This window comes from Zonotrichia leucophrys, chromosome 20 (genome assembly GCF_028769735.1).
Source record: "Zonotrichia leucophrys gambelii isolate GWCS_2022_RI chromosome 20, RI_Zleu_2.0, whole genome shotgun sequence".
NCBI lineage: Eukaryota > Metazoa > Chordata > Aves > Passeriformes > Passerellidae > Zonotrichia > Zonotrichia leucophrys.
In genome coordinates, this window is record NC_088189.1 from 7,764,068 (window position 1) to 7,776,812 (window position 12,745).

The 12,745-nt window shown below is 62.6% G+C and overlaps 1 protein-coding gene across 2 annotated transcripts; it reads right to left on the reverse strand.

Annotated features, from left to right (window-relative positions):
• Positions 1 to 168: 168 nt before the first annotated feature.
• VSTM2L (V-set and transmembrane domain containing 2 like) lies at positions 169 to 12,629 on the reverse strand. Of its 2 annotated transcripts, none has more exons than XM_064729894.1 (4): positions 12,371 to 12,629; positions 5,026 to 5,198; positions 3,909 to 3,959; positions 169 to 1,466 (listed from the first exon to the last, which is right to left on the reverse strand). In XM_064729894.1, the coding sequence occupies exons 1-4, from the start codon at positions 12,477 to 12,479 to the stop codon at positions 1,155 to 1,157; spliced, it is 645 nt and encodes a 214-aa protein (XP_064585964.1). In that variant the 5' UTR covers positions 12,480 to 12,629; the 3' UTR covers positions 169 to 1,154. The 2 variants fall into 2 exon arrangements, with proteins under 2 accessions (XP_064585964.1, XP_064585965.1); XM_064729895.1 differs by having other exon boundaries at positions 5,026 to 5,195; positions 12,371 to 12,627.
• Positions 12,630 to 12,745: the final 116 nt, after the last annotated feature.

The following is a 12,745-nucleotide window of genomic DNA, read 5'->3' on the forward strand; positions in this document are numbered from 1 at the left end:
TGCAGCTTTTTAAAGCTCTGAGCCCTCAGCTGCAGGGGATTATGTTGATTGCCATCCTCATCCTCATGCCCATCCCCATCCGCCTCAGCACTGCCCCTCTTTACCCGAGACCGTGCCAAAGCCCCGTGCCCTTGCCGTGCCACAGACAGAGAGCACAGACGGCAGAGGTTTCCTTTAAAGAGCTTTATTAGCTGCAGCAGGTCTGATGGTGGCAGGCTGGGGGGCAGCAGGGGAGCAGCACCCGGGGGGAGGCTCGGGCCCCCCTCTCCCTCCCCGCAGCTCCGGCCCCAGCGGCCGCGGTCCCCCCTGGGGACAGCAGGGACGGGCTCTGCTGTTGGCACTGCGGCACAAGAGCCCCCGGGCCGGACCCTGCCGGGGCAGCGTGCTGCTGTGGCCTGGAGGGGAGGGATGCTTCACCCAGAGGGGGCCGGGAGCCACGGCAGCACGGGCGGCGGGATGGGCTGGACGGGGCTGGAGGGTGAGCGCCCCATCGTGGGTGAGATGTGTGGGGAGAGGAGTGATGGGTGCGAAGGGCCAGCGCCCATGGCACAGGAGGTGTCTGCCTTCCCGGGCACACGCGGAGCACGGGCAGCTGCCTGGCTGAGCGATGCCCGAGGTGCCAGCAATGTGCCGTGCCGTCCTTCCTCTGCTGAGCTCAGGCCTTGACGTGCTGGGGGCTGCGGGGCAGGCAGGGGCAGGGCAGGGCGGGGGGATACACACGGGCTGTAGGATGGAGGCTGCAACTTAGACACACACTGTGGGGCTGGAACCGAGCAACTAAACGGGGCAACCTACAGGAACAGGCGGCTGGGTCTGCGAAGCACGGGGGAGGGCAGGGAGGGTCCCACTGGGCACAGAGCTGGGGCACAGCACAGCCCGCGGCACCGCCCGCACAAGGCCGGGGACGGGGACACCACGCGTGGGCACACGCCCTGGCCCCGGGCACAGCCCCGGGATGCAGCCGTGGCACCGGCGGGTCCGGCCCCGCGCCGCGCCGAGCCCTGGCACCGCCGGGCCCCGGGGACAGGGAGGGGGCGAGGGGGGCTGGACAAGCCGGGGGCTGGGGCCAGTCTCTGGCAGGGGCTGCGGGACCCTCGATGGCCCCGCTGAGTCCGGGGCGCAGGGGGGCTCCGGCGTCCCCCCGCAGCGCCCACCTACAGCACGCAGGAGGCGTCTGCCGAGCGCTTCTTGAGCTCCCTCCCGGCTTTGTGCTGGTGCTGGTGGTGGTGTGCGTGCGCTGAGCCCGGCGCTGCGAGCTCTGCCAGCGGCGCCTCCCGCAGCTCGGTGTCCTGGGGGTGCCCCGGGCCCCCCGCCGCCTCCACCCGCAGGTACGCCTTCACCTTGTGGTGCCGCGCCTTGCCGTCGCTGGAGTCGATCACCCGGCACTCGTAGGTACCCTCGTCCTCCAGCTTCACCCGCGACAGCCGCAGCTTGTGGGAGATGTTGCTGCCGACCACCTTCACCACCTGCCTTGGGGCAGACAGGCGCTCAGGGACCCCCAGGACTCCCCATTGCCCCCTCAGACATTGGGGTCAGTGCCACCCCCGACGTGTGCCACCACACCACGCCATGCCCCAGCTGGCCAGGCCATGTAGAGGCTGGTGAGGTTGGTGTGGGGACCAGCCCAGCCTGGGCCCGCGGGATGATGGAAGCCCTGGCTCGCACCCGGCCACGCAGGGCTCGGAGATCGATGCGGAACCACGCTGGCTAATTAGCTTTTCTACCAAATTGATTCGCTCTCAGTATTTATCACCCAATGAAATTTAAGACTTACTCACTAGCCAGAGCCGCGGCTGCTCTGGGCTGGGTCAATAAATCAGATTTATAACCCACCCCGAGGCCCCTGGCTCTGTTCCCTATAATCACACTGGATGGCAAAGGCCGTTTTTCTACTCGCCGCTGCATTTGTTAGCTGAGGATTTTATGGTGTTTGGAAACGGGGCTGGAGAGGGGCTAAACCCACCCCAAACAGCACAGGAGGCAGCGTGGGGAGCAGGACCCCTCAGTGTCCCTTCACTGTGGGGGCACCAGTGCTGGAACATGAAGACACCTGCCCACACATGGACATACAAGCACGTACAAACTGACATGAGCACACACAGGCTGCTGCACTCAGCTGCCCTGAACACCATGGGAGTCTGAGAGCACAGGTCACAGCCAGGGCCACCCCAAAGAGCGTCTCAGGGCTGCCCAGTGGCCATGTGCAAGGGCAGGAGGTGCCAGGCCCTGGTGCAAGTGTGCCCAGATGCTGAGACTGTCATGGGAAAGGAGCTTCAAAAAAAAAAAAAAAAAAAACTCGTTGGGAGAGCCAGGAGTCACTGAAATTAATGGCTGGGAAATTTAGAACTAATAAAATAAAACCCCAATTTGCTGGTGCCACCAGTGGCCATGGAGCCACTGCCCAGCAGGTCACTGAGCCTCAGGAGGGGAGATTTTATGATGGCACATAACTGCTGTGGCTCTGCCAGCACAGGCAGGGCAGGGATGGCCCTCAGTGCCCATGGGAATGGGGCAGAGCCCCTGGCACGGCCAGGATGGGCAGATTTGCTGTGCCCAGCCCCAGCTCAGCCCTGTGCTGTGCCATTGCATTCAAAGGGGGGAAAAATAAACCCAAACCCATCAAGTTTCACTGCTCTTCATCCCTGCAGAGCATCTCCAGCACCAGGTGTGTTTGGTGGATGACACACAGCCAAGGGGTGCCTGGCACGGTGGCTCCTCCCTGGGATTTACATCCCCCCTCGCGGTTTGGCCCTGCTGTTTGTTCCCAGTCCCTGCTGTTGTGGCTGCTCCTCACATTCCAGCAGAACCACCCATGCTCATTTACCTCCTCCATTCCATAAACACTTAATGATCAAGGACATTTGAAATAACAACAAACAAAAGAGGTTTGAAGCTCCAGCCTCTCCCTGCTGGCTGGATCTGGAGGAGGCAGCAGAGACCTCGAATGATTCAAAATAAATCCTGGTTACACTCGCACACCCATCAATTCCATCCCAGCGTGCAATTAACTGCCTAATTATGCTGAAACATGCACGGGTTGAGCTGAGAGGGAATGCTGGCCCCAGGGTGGCTCCGTGCACCCTGGAGCAGGGCCAGGGTGGGATGCAGGGAGCAGCAGCCCCCCAAGCTCAGCTGACAGGGTCTGGCAGAGCTCCAGCAGCAATCCTGGGACTTTGATGCTTGTGGGGCAGGGAGCCACAGCACCCTGGTAAGGAACAGATCCTGCAGGAACCTGCTTAATTTTGGGTATGGATTGTGGGTGTCAATTAATCAAAGGGGACATGACCCCTGGAGGGGGGTTTGTTACCATCAAGAGAACCATGCACTGATCCTGCAGGTGGGCACTGAAAGGTGATGCTCTCCCTTGGGAAGGGTTCCCCAGGGATGAGAGACTGATCCTGGGTGTGGGGGGCACCCATCTGAGAAGCCACAGGTGCCTGACTGACCCCATCGCCCCTTGCTCACTGAGTGAAGGAAAATGGGAGTGCCAGCAGAGGCTGCCAGGTGACAGTGGGAAGGTTTCCAGCACTGCTCTGTGTCTGTGGCACCCCCAAACACAGGGACAGCCAGGGGGGCACTCACCTGGCAGCAGAAGGCCAGCAGTGTTTTATTTTACTGATTAGTGGCTCCTCATTCTGCTCACACGAGCCTAAATGGCTTTGGGATGCTAATCCTGTGAGTCAATTGGATTATTTTATCCCTGGCATTAATATGTCACTCAGATGCTGGACAAGACTCAGGGTGCAGGCTGTGCCTCTTGGTACCAGGGACAGCAGGGCAGCCACCCCTCACCCCAGTCACCCCCAGGACTGAGCCAAGGCAGACCCAGGTCTCCCACCCTGGATTTCCCACTGGGACCAGCAGGGTGTCCTGCTGAGCTCCCAGCAAGAACCATCACCCAAACTCACACTGATTTTTGTCGCCTCTTTCCCAGGCTCCTCTGGTGGTGATGATTGCAGCTGTGGAAAAAGCAGGGGAGGGGGAGACCAGAGAGGGAAGAGAAATGGTCAGCTCGGCCCACCAGACCCCTTCCCACTCCCAGGATGGCTGCCCCAAAGAGGAAGGAACAGGGAGAAGGGGGAAAGAGAGAAGAGACTGCCCAGTCCCAGCAAACCCAGGCACCCAGGGCAGATGAAGCCACACTGGGTACCCGGGATGGGAGGGACCAGCAGCAGCAGAGCAGCCAGGGAGCAGGGGCTGCTCACCCACAGGTCCCACTGCACCTCAGCTCCAGGTGCTCCCCACGATCTAGGAGTGGGGATGGAGCCTGGATCACTGTGGCATCACTGCTGTGGAGCTCTGTCCCCATCACTGCCAGCCCCTGCAGCCCCTGGCTGTGCATTCCCAGCGCCTCCAACACCCCTGACCCTGCCCACCCTCGACCCCTGGCAGCTCCCCCCATCCTGGCAGCACTGCCCTGAGCCTTCTCAATTCATGGCAGCACCAGCAGCAGCCCTGCCAAAGACACTACAATAAAGGCTCATTAAAATCCCCAAAGCTGTTTCCCATTCTTTGGCCCTTATCTCTGTGTGAACAGAGAGGGAAATAAAGAGAGGCTGTTTGCTGGACCAGGACACAGAGAAACAGGGGACAAGGGAGGGATGGAGGGTGCAGGGCCACGAGGGATGGGCTGGTGATGAGATAGGCAAAGGCACAAACACAAGCACAAAAAGGAGGCCTCAGCCTGGGACGGGTCCTGGCAATGGGCCAGGCACTCCCTTGGCTGGGAAGGACGGGCAGGACAGCCCAGCGCCGCTGTGCCTGGAGCATCCTCAGTGCAGCTGGACATTGAGCAGCCCGTCCAGCCATTAACTGCACCACAAGGCTGCTCTCTGTCAGAGCAGAGGGTGAAACCCTGCTCTGCAGGTCTGCTCAGCACCAGGGGTGCTGCTGTGGGTTGGGGTCCCACCAAAACCCCACAGGGGCTGCAAACAAAGCCCTTCCCCACGGGAAATGCAGGCAAGGGCTCTGCCTGAGGGCTCTGCCTTTCCGTGCTGCCTGCAGGAGGAGGACGAGGGGCATTACCTGACTGGAAGCCCACGTCTGTTTGTCCGTCCAGTCCTTGTGGTTGCGGACGTACCACCACTGGATCTCCAGGGAGTAGGAGGGGGAGCCGCTGCCGCGGAAGGAGCACGCCATCTCCACATCCTCCCCGGCCTGCGCCGTCATGTCGTGCGGGGTCTCGGTGAAGAGAGCTGCTGGAGACAGAGCCGGGGCTGTGGGGCCTGGGGGACACAGCACTGTCCTGGGGAGGGACAATGCCTCCAGACACACGGGCAGAGCCACCAGGATCCTTCCCTGGCTAAACAGCCCCAGTCCCTACAGCAGAGCAGGCAGGTCCCAGCCATCCCCAGCTTCTCCTTCCCCACCCCATGTCCCCTCACCAGCCCTAGCAAAGGTGCCTGCCCCCCACCCCAGGCACTTTGCAAAGAGCAGTGGGGGGAAAGGGAAGGAGCAGGAGCCTGTGCCCCCCTGTTCCCACAGCATCCCTCAGAGCCCTGCCCCAGAAGGAGCGCGGGACCTGCCACACCTCTGAGGCGAAGGAAATAAACAGAGCATGGTCGCATCTCACTCAGATCAGGACATAACTGCAAAACAAATCCTCACTTAATGCGGCCCCAAACAGGCTCCCACACGCCATATGGTTTGCTTTCCTCGCTCAAAACAAATATTGTTCAGAGATGTAATTAGAATTCTTTTCATCTCCTCTGGAGAGACTCGGTTGTTCCTCGGCACAGGCGGCCCCGGTGCGCAGGGCACGGCAGGCGCTGCTGCCACCACCGGTGCAGTGACACCTAAGTGACACAGCACGGGGACAGCCCTGCCAGCCCCCTGCACACCCCGGGCACTGCCCAGGCTGCCCTGAGCCTCCTGTCCTCACCCACCACCTCGGCTCACAGCCACGGTGCAGGTCCCACCGGAGCCAGGGGAACCCTCTGGGACACACAGCCTGTCGGGAGCAGCACTCTCTGCAGCCCTGATCCCTCTGAAAACCAATTATTACCAGCCCAGACAAAAAGTTAATACCTCTAATATCTCCCTGTCCCTCTGGACGCATGGAAATCCCATCCACTTATCGCTTTCCTTTAATCCATCTCAGCAGGGAACAGAGGAAAATACCCAGCGCTGGGGTTTGCCAAGGCAGGGTGTCCTGGTGGGGTTCCAGTGCTGTTCCCACATCCTGCTCATCCAGAACCTGGCACCACAGAACGTGGATTCTGTGCTGGGGAGTGGAGGGGGCCCCAAGGGAACAGCTCTGGTGACCGAGGGTTGTGGGAGGAGCAGGGGGGGTCAAAATGTTCCTCTGTGCTCCAAGTGGTGCTGAGGCTGTTGTGTCATTTCCCAGCACTCACCCACCCATTCCCTGGCTGCAGCCAGGATCAGCTCTTGCCCCACAGAATTCCTGCAGGCAGGAGCAATGGCCAAAGCCAGTGGGCCCAGCAGAGCCTGCACAGCCCCAGCCACCACAGCTCCAGCAGTGCAGGAGTGGGGGGACGACCTGAGGGCTCCAGCCAGGTCCAAATTGCTGTGAACACAATTAAAATCTGCTCCCACAGACGGGAATTTGGCAGATAAGCTGAGGAAAGGCTGGATTGAATCAAGCATCTTCTTTCTTTCTTTGTGACTTTAATTGGGAAGCGTATGTACTAATTAACCCCAGAGCTCAGCCACCTCCAAGCACATCCAGAGGAGCATAGATCCTGCAGATGGATACCCAGGGTCATCACCTTTGCTGGGGACACATCTTTCAGCTATGCCCTCCAGCAGCACCGTGTGCCCTCCCTGATGGATGCCGTGGATGCTGGCCCCACCTCGACAGAGGTGGCTCATTGTCCCCCAGCCCTGCCCCTCACAGGGACACCAGTGGGATCAGGGTCCCCCCAGGCAGCCCCCAGGATGGGCATGGACCCTGCACAGGGTTGGCCAGGCTGCCTGGACACTGCTCCTGAGAACAGGGACAAGTCACCAGCTCTGGCCACTGCCCTGTCCCCACAGTGTCCCAGTCCCTGCCCACCCCAGCCCCGTCCCTCTCCCCCATTGACACTGGAGCCACATCCCCACGGCAGGAGGGAGGGAGGGAGGGAGGGGGCCACTGCCACTGCTCCCTGTGCTTTATGGGCTGCTACCTGTCATAAACTGAGAACACCAGGATCAATAAATCTTCCAGGAAATAAAAATCAGGGGAAATAAAATGAACTCAATGGGGAAACACAGATAAACAGAATTGAAAATGCCTGCTGGGACAGCTTGGTGCTCTCATAAACCAGAGGCAGACCTCTGTGGGCACCATTCCTCACCTTGGTCACGCTCTGCACGGGGAGAGGGCTCCAGCAGCGGGGATGGGGCTGTGCTGGGGCAAGAGCAGGTCCTGCATTGCCCCGAGGACCTGGAAATGACCTCGGACCCCTGCTCCATCCCCCTGCCTCGTCCGTAGGCCCCCCACAGCACAGAAAGCCCCTGCAGGACTCTGCCTGCCATTTCTCAGCTGTGCCAGCTCCCACAGCCCCCACAAGGCACCAAGGATGACCCCGGAGCAGCGTCATGGGCACCAACTCAGGCTAATTGTTGTGTAAAGATGAACCAAAGGACAATGAAATATGCACTGGTCACTTCAAACGCCTGTAATCACCCGTTCAGCGTGGGTTCCTGCTCCGGGAGGGATTTTTCCCCTAAGCCGGGAGTCAGAAGCTTTTTTCTCTGCCCCAGCTCACTGAGCTGCAGCCGGGCTGGTGGGGTGACAAATGCCAGGCGGGACTGGGGCTGGGGCCGGCTCCGTCCCACGCTGGGCAAGGACAGGAGCTGGGCGAGCTGAAACCTCCCTCTGTTCCTGCTCCTGCCCACTGGAATGTGCATCCAGCCCCTGCCCTGTGTCCCTGCTGTGGGGCCGGCTCTGACCCGCTGGGTTTGTGCTGCACCACTGCAGGAAAAGCAAATGTGTCCAACAGAATGCACCACCATGGCACTGTCCCCAGGCACCCACAGCCCCTCCGGCACCGTCCCCTCTCCATGACAGACATCCATGACGCCTGCAGCACCCTCTCCTTCCCGCGGCTCCTGCGGCTGCTGGACAGCGCCAGCCCCGGCACAAGGAGCGCCACAAAGGCCCCCGAGACACATCCTGGCACACGGACAGGGACACCCAGGGACAGACGGACCCTCCTGGCTGCCACAGGACCCCCAGCCCTTGGCACAGCCTGGTTGGGAAAGAGCCATCCCGGGGGATCAGAGGAACCCTCCGGATGGATGCAGGAGAGAGCTGGCCAGTGCCTGGTGACCCACACTGTCCCCACCGCGGGGACACCGGCTGAGGCACGGGGACAGGGCGGGCAGAGGCCGCTGCACAGGCCGGGCTGCAGCCTCGCTGCCCTCCCCTCCCTTCGCACGGCCAGGAGCAGCTGTGGATCCTCTCCTCCTGCCAGGGCTGCTGACCCCGGGGCGCTGCGAGCACATCGCGGCGGGAGCGCGGCGCAAACACGGCGTGACGGCCGCGCCGCCGCTGGCACAGGGCAGGCGGCCCCGGCCCCGGCGTGAGCGGGCACAGCGCTCTGGCAGCGAGCGCTGCTCTCCTCCAGCCGCCTCCCTTCCCTCGGGACGCTCGGGCTGGAGCATCGCGGCCGCGGCTGGGGCAGGGAGGCTCCCGCCACACGCTGGGGGTGGCAGCGCCATTGCTCTGCCCCTCTTTGCTGTCATATGAGCAGCAGAAGGAGCTCAAATTTGCAGCATGTGAATTAAAAACAAAAAAAAACCCGCACACCTAACTCAGTGAATGTGATCAGGCCAGCGCTCACCTCACCAGAGAGCAGGAATTAACCTTGCAAACTGCAGATATTTCCAACAGTGCTGGGCTGCCCCAGCTCCTGCCCCCAGTGCTTCCCACTCCCCTAATGTTTAAGCCCCTCAGCAAGAGCGAGGTCAGTGGGGAGTGTCTCCAGTCTGGCCCCAGCTACACAGAGCTTTGTCCATGCAAGGGGACTTACTGCTCCCATTTGGTTCCTGGGGACTCGCAGTTCTCAGAAAATTCCCTCCCAAGGGGCCCAAGGAAGAGCTGCTATTTGATATTTAAGTAGCAAAGCCCTAAAACGGCCTTTTTTTACCAGGTCCCCGTGGGGCTCCGGCAGTGTGTGCAGCCAGCCTGCAGCCTCCCCTCGCTCTGGTGCTGCTCTCTGCCAGGGGACGGTTCCCAGCATCCAGGGGAGAATTCTCAGCTGGAATCAATAGGAATGGGATGGGGCAGACAGGATCAGCCCCCCTGGTCTCACACCCAGCACCCGAACACGAGCCACCGGCACCGGCAGCTGCTGAGAGCTGCCCACAGCACACACAGGGGCTGGTGCCATCCCCAGAGCTGGCAGTGCCCGGTGCTCATGGACACAGCACCCTCCTGCCCTGCTCTGCCCACCCCATCACTGCTGAGCTCATCCCAGCCCAGCTTCACACAGAGCACACGACACAAGTCACGAATGCACCCATCACAACCGAGCCCAGCCAACATCCCCGGTGCTCAGCCGGGCACCCAGAGCTTTGGGAGGGCACAGCCAGGCAGGAAAGGGCCCTGCAGGAGGGGAAACAGCCATGGAACAGCAGAGCTCAGAGAGAGCCTGAGCTGTCGAGGACAGGCCCAGAAAGGGCTGTCTGTCCCGAGGTGCACAAATCCCACTCACACCACGAACAAAATCCCATAGGAGCCGTGAAGGGGAGAAGGCCCTGCAGGTGCCCTCCTGGGCACCCATCTGGCCCCCGGAGCAGCCCCTGATGAAGGAGGCAGAGGTGCAGAGCCTCCAGCTCCCTGGCCCGCTCCAGGAGCTCACTCCAGCCCTGCCTTGCTGCCCACAGCCCCCAGACCTCATGCAGCCGTGCCGGCTCTCGGTTCATTCCTGCCTCGCTCACAGGGAACGTTATGATTAAAATTAGCTGTCACTGTCCTAACGTAATAATTCCCAGTGTCTGGCCCGTCGTCTGTCAGCCGCTTCAAGGGAAGAGAAAGCCCAGACGTTTGATGAGGAGAGGTGTCAGATGTAATTGCGTTGAATGACTGCACGAACAGCAGCAGGAAAAACACATCGCGCGGACAATTCCCACCAGGAAGTGTGCAAAAATCCGGCGGAATGCAAAGTGTTTATGAAAGTAATTGATAGAATAATCACTGGGGTGTGCGAGAACGGAGCAGGGCAGCGCCCTGGGGAGCCGGGGCACCGCTCCCTCCAGCCTCCAGCCGCGGCTCTGCTGAAGCGAGGGGATGTCGCCTGCACACCATGCCGGGAAGGAGCCGGGCTGCTCCTCCTCACAGCACGGCTCCCCTGCCCCGCTCCAGAGCCAGCAGGCTGGGAAAGCGGCTGGAGCTTCCCAGCCAGCACAGAAAGCCGATGGCAGCAACCCAGCGTGCACAGGCTGCAATGGGGGGCATGAATAATTGAAGGCGCCAGCCTGAGGAGAGGAGAGAAGGGGGAGAGGCAGCACTATGGGTAGGGAAGGGATGGTGGGAAGAATCCTGCGGCTCAGATGCTCTCACGGGGCAGCTGGAGCCCATCCTGGCTCCGTCCTGGCCAAAGGCAGAGCCTTTGCTGTGGCGGCAGGTAAAGGACTTTCTTTGATTGTGACTTTTCCCTCCCCAGAGCCGTGGCTGCTCTGCGAGCAGAACCCCGCTGCCTACTGTGGGGTGGCAGGATGGGGGAGCCGCCCGCGCTCCAGGGATGCTCATGGCTGCTCCCGGCAATTCCCTCGCTGCATCCGGCGTGGACAAGTTAAAGGGAAGAGCGAACACCCTCCGGGGCCGTGGCAGAGCCGTGGAGGCTCCTCCAGGCCTCCAGCACCGGGCAGAGATGGCGGCGAGCTCCGGGCGCTGCCTGCTGTGGGCAGAGCCCGGCAGGACCTGCCCGTGCCCAGCAGCCAGAGCTGAACCCATCCCACTGCCCACATCTCCTGCTCCACATCTCCAACCTGCTGGACTCCCGTGGCGTGGAGGGAAAGCTGCACCAGCCAGTAATGAAATGATCAGTCTCCGATCTGCTAAACAGCGATTTATACAGGTTTTCAGCACACACAGCTTTTATCAAATTGGTATTCACCTACTGAACACAAATGGCTTATTATACATGACCCACTTATTCACTGCTTTTCAGTATCGTTAATAAAGGTTTCTGTTGTGATTAAGTGAGTTGCTGCAGAACTGCTCGAGTAGCAAGCTGTAATGTGGCTCCAAAGTGCACTCGCCCTCCCAGAATATTTCATCTCCTTGGCTCCCTGCTCCCTCGCAGCGACCATTTCACTATTTATTTGCCTATTGCTGAATTTCTGTGGGGAGCAGCGGTGGCTAATGGAGGCTCTTCACCCACCTTTCCATCTGGCACGCCAGCCTGGCAGGTCTGGAAACTCTCCTGCTGTGAGCCCCCCATGCAGAGGCTGATCACCCTTCCCTGGGCAGGCAGGTGCGGGACAGCAGGAACTGCGGGACCCCTCACACCTGCCTCCTGGCATGGCCAGAGGCGCCGTGTGCCCCGAGGCTCCTGGGGGCAGAGATTCGGTCCCTCCGCACACGGGAGGCCCCGGAGCCGGGCGGGGGAAGAGCTGGGACCCGGGCACCCAGCGTGTCCCCGTGGCTAAGATTGAACGCGCCCGTGTCACTGCACAGAGAGCTTGGAGGGTCTCAGCAGCCTCCTCGGAGGGGGCTCGGTCCCCTGTCACCTTCTCGTACCCACGAGGGAGCTGCCCCTACGCCAGGCTCCTCACCGGAGGGTGCAGGATGCAGGAAGAGGTTCCCCTTCCCAGCCCCGGTGGATCCCCGCGGGCTCGGCAGCAAGGAGCCGCCGAACCACGGTGAACCGGAGGAGCGGGAAGCGGCGGGGAGCCCCGCTGCCGGGGCGTGGGGCACCGCACGGCGGGGCGGGCGGCGGCACCGGGAGGCGCACGGAGATGTTCACGGACCCGGGGTGCGGGTGGTGGCGGCGACACCGTGAGACACACGGAGACGGGGTGCGGAAGGCGGCGGGCACCGGGAGGCGCACCGAGAGGTTCACGGACACGGGGTGCGGGTGGCTGCAGGAACCGGGACGCACCGTGCAGAGCCCCCGATCCGGCAGCCCAGCGGCGAAGGCAGAGGCCGCTCCCCGGGCTCCGGAGACGGGAGCGGCGGAGCCCAACCCCAGCTCGCCCCGGCTGCCCCCCGCTCCTCGAGCCGCCGGCGCGACGGACCGCGGCACGGAGCTGCCTTCGGCGGCGGAGCCCGACCGGGATCCCAGATCCCCCGCACCCGTCCCGCTGCCCGGGCAGGAGCCGCCCCGACCCGCCGCCAGCCCCGCGGGGCACCGAGCCCCGGCAGCTCCCGCCGCTCAGCCGCCCCCTTCCCGAGCCCCGGCCGCCGCCGCCGCCTCACCGCTGCCCGCCGCCGGGGCGTCCCACGGGGGGTGCCGGGAGGCGGCGCCGAGCTGCAGGTAGAGCCCCAGGTAGTGGAAAATCCCCAGGGCCAGGGCCAGGGCGCCCATCTTGCCGCGGGCGCGTCCGTCCCGGGGGCGGCGGCGCCGCCGGGCCGAGCCCTGTCCCCGGGGCTGCGCCGCGGTCCCGGCGCCGCCGCGCTGCGGAGCTCTTCCCTCGCGCGGAGGGCGCCGCGCGCCGAGGCGGTGCCGCGGCTCGCCCGGAGCCTCCCCCGCCCGGCGGAGGGATCCCGGCCCGCGCGCACCCCCAAGTTTTTTTCCCACGGTTCATCCCCAAACTGCGCGGGGCGGGGCCGGGCCCGCCGCGCCCACCCGGG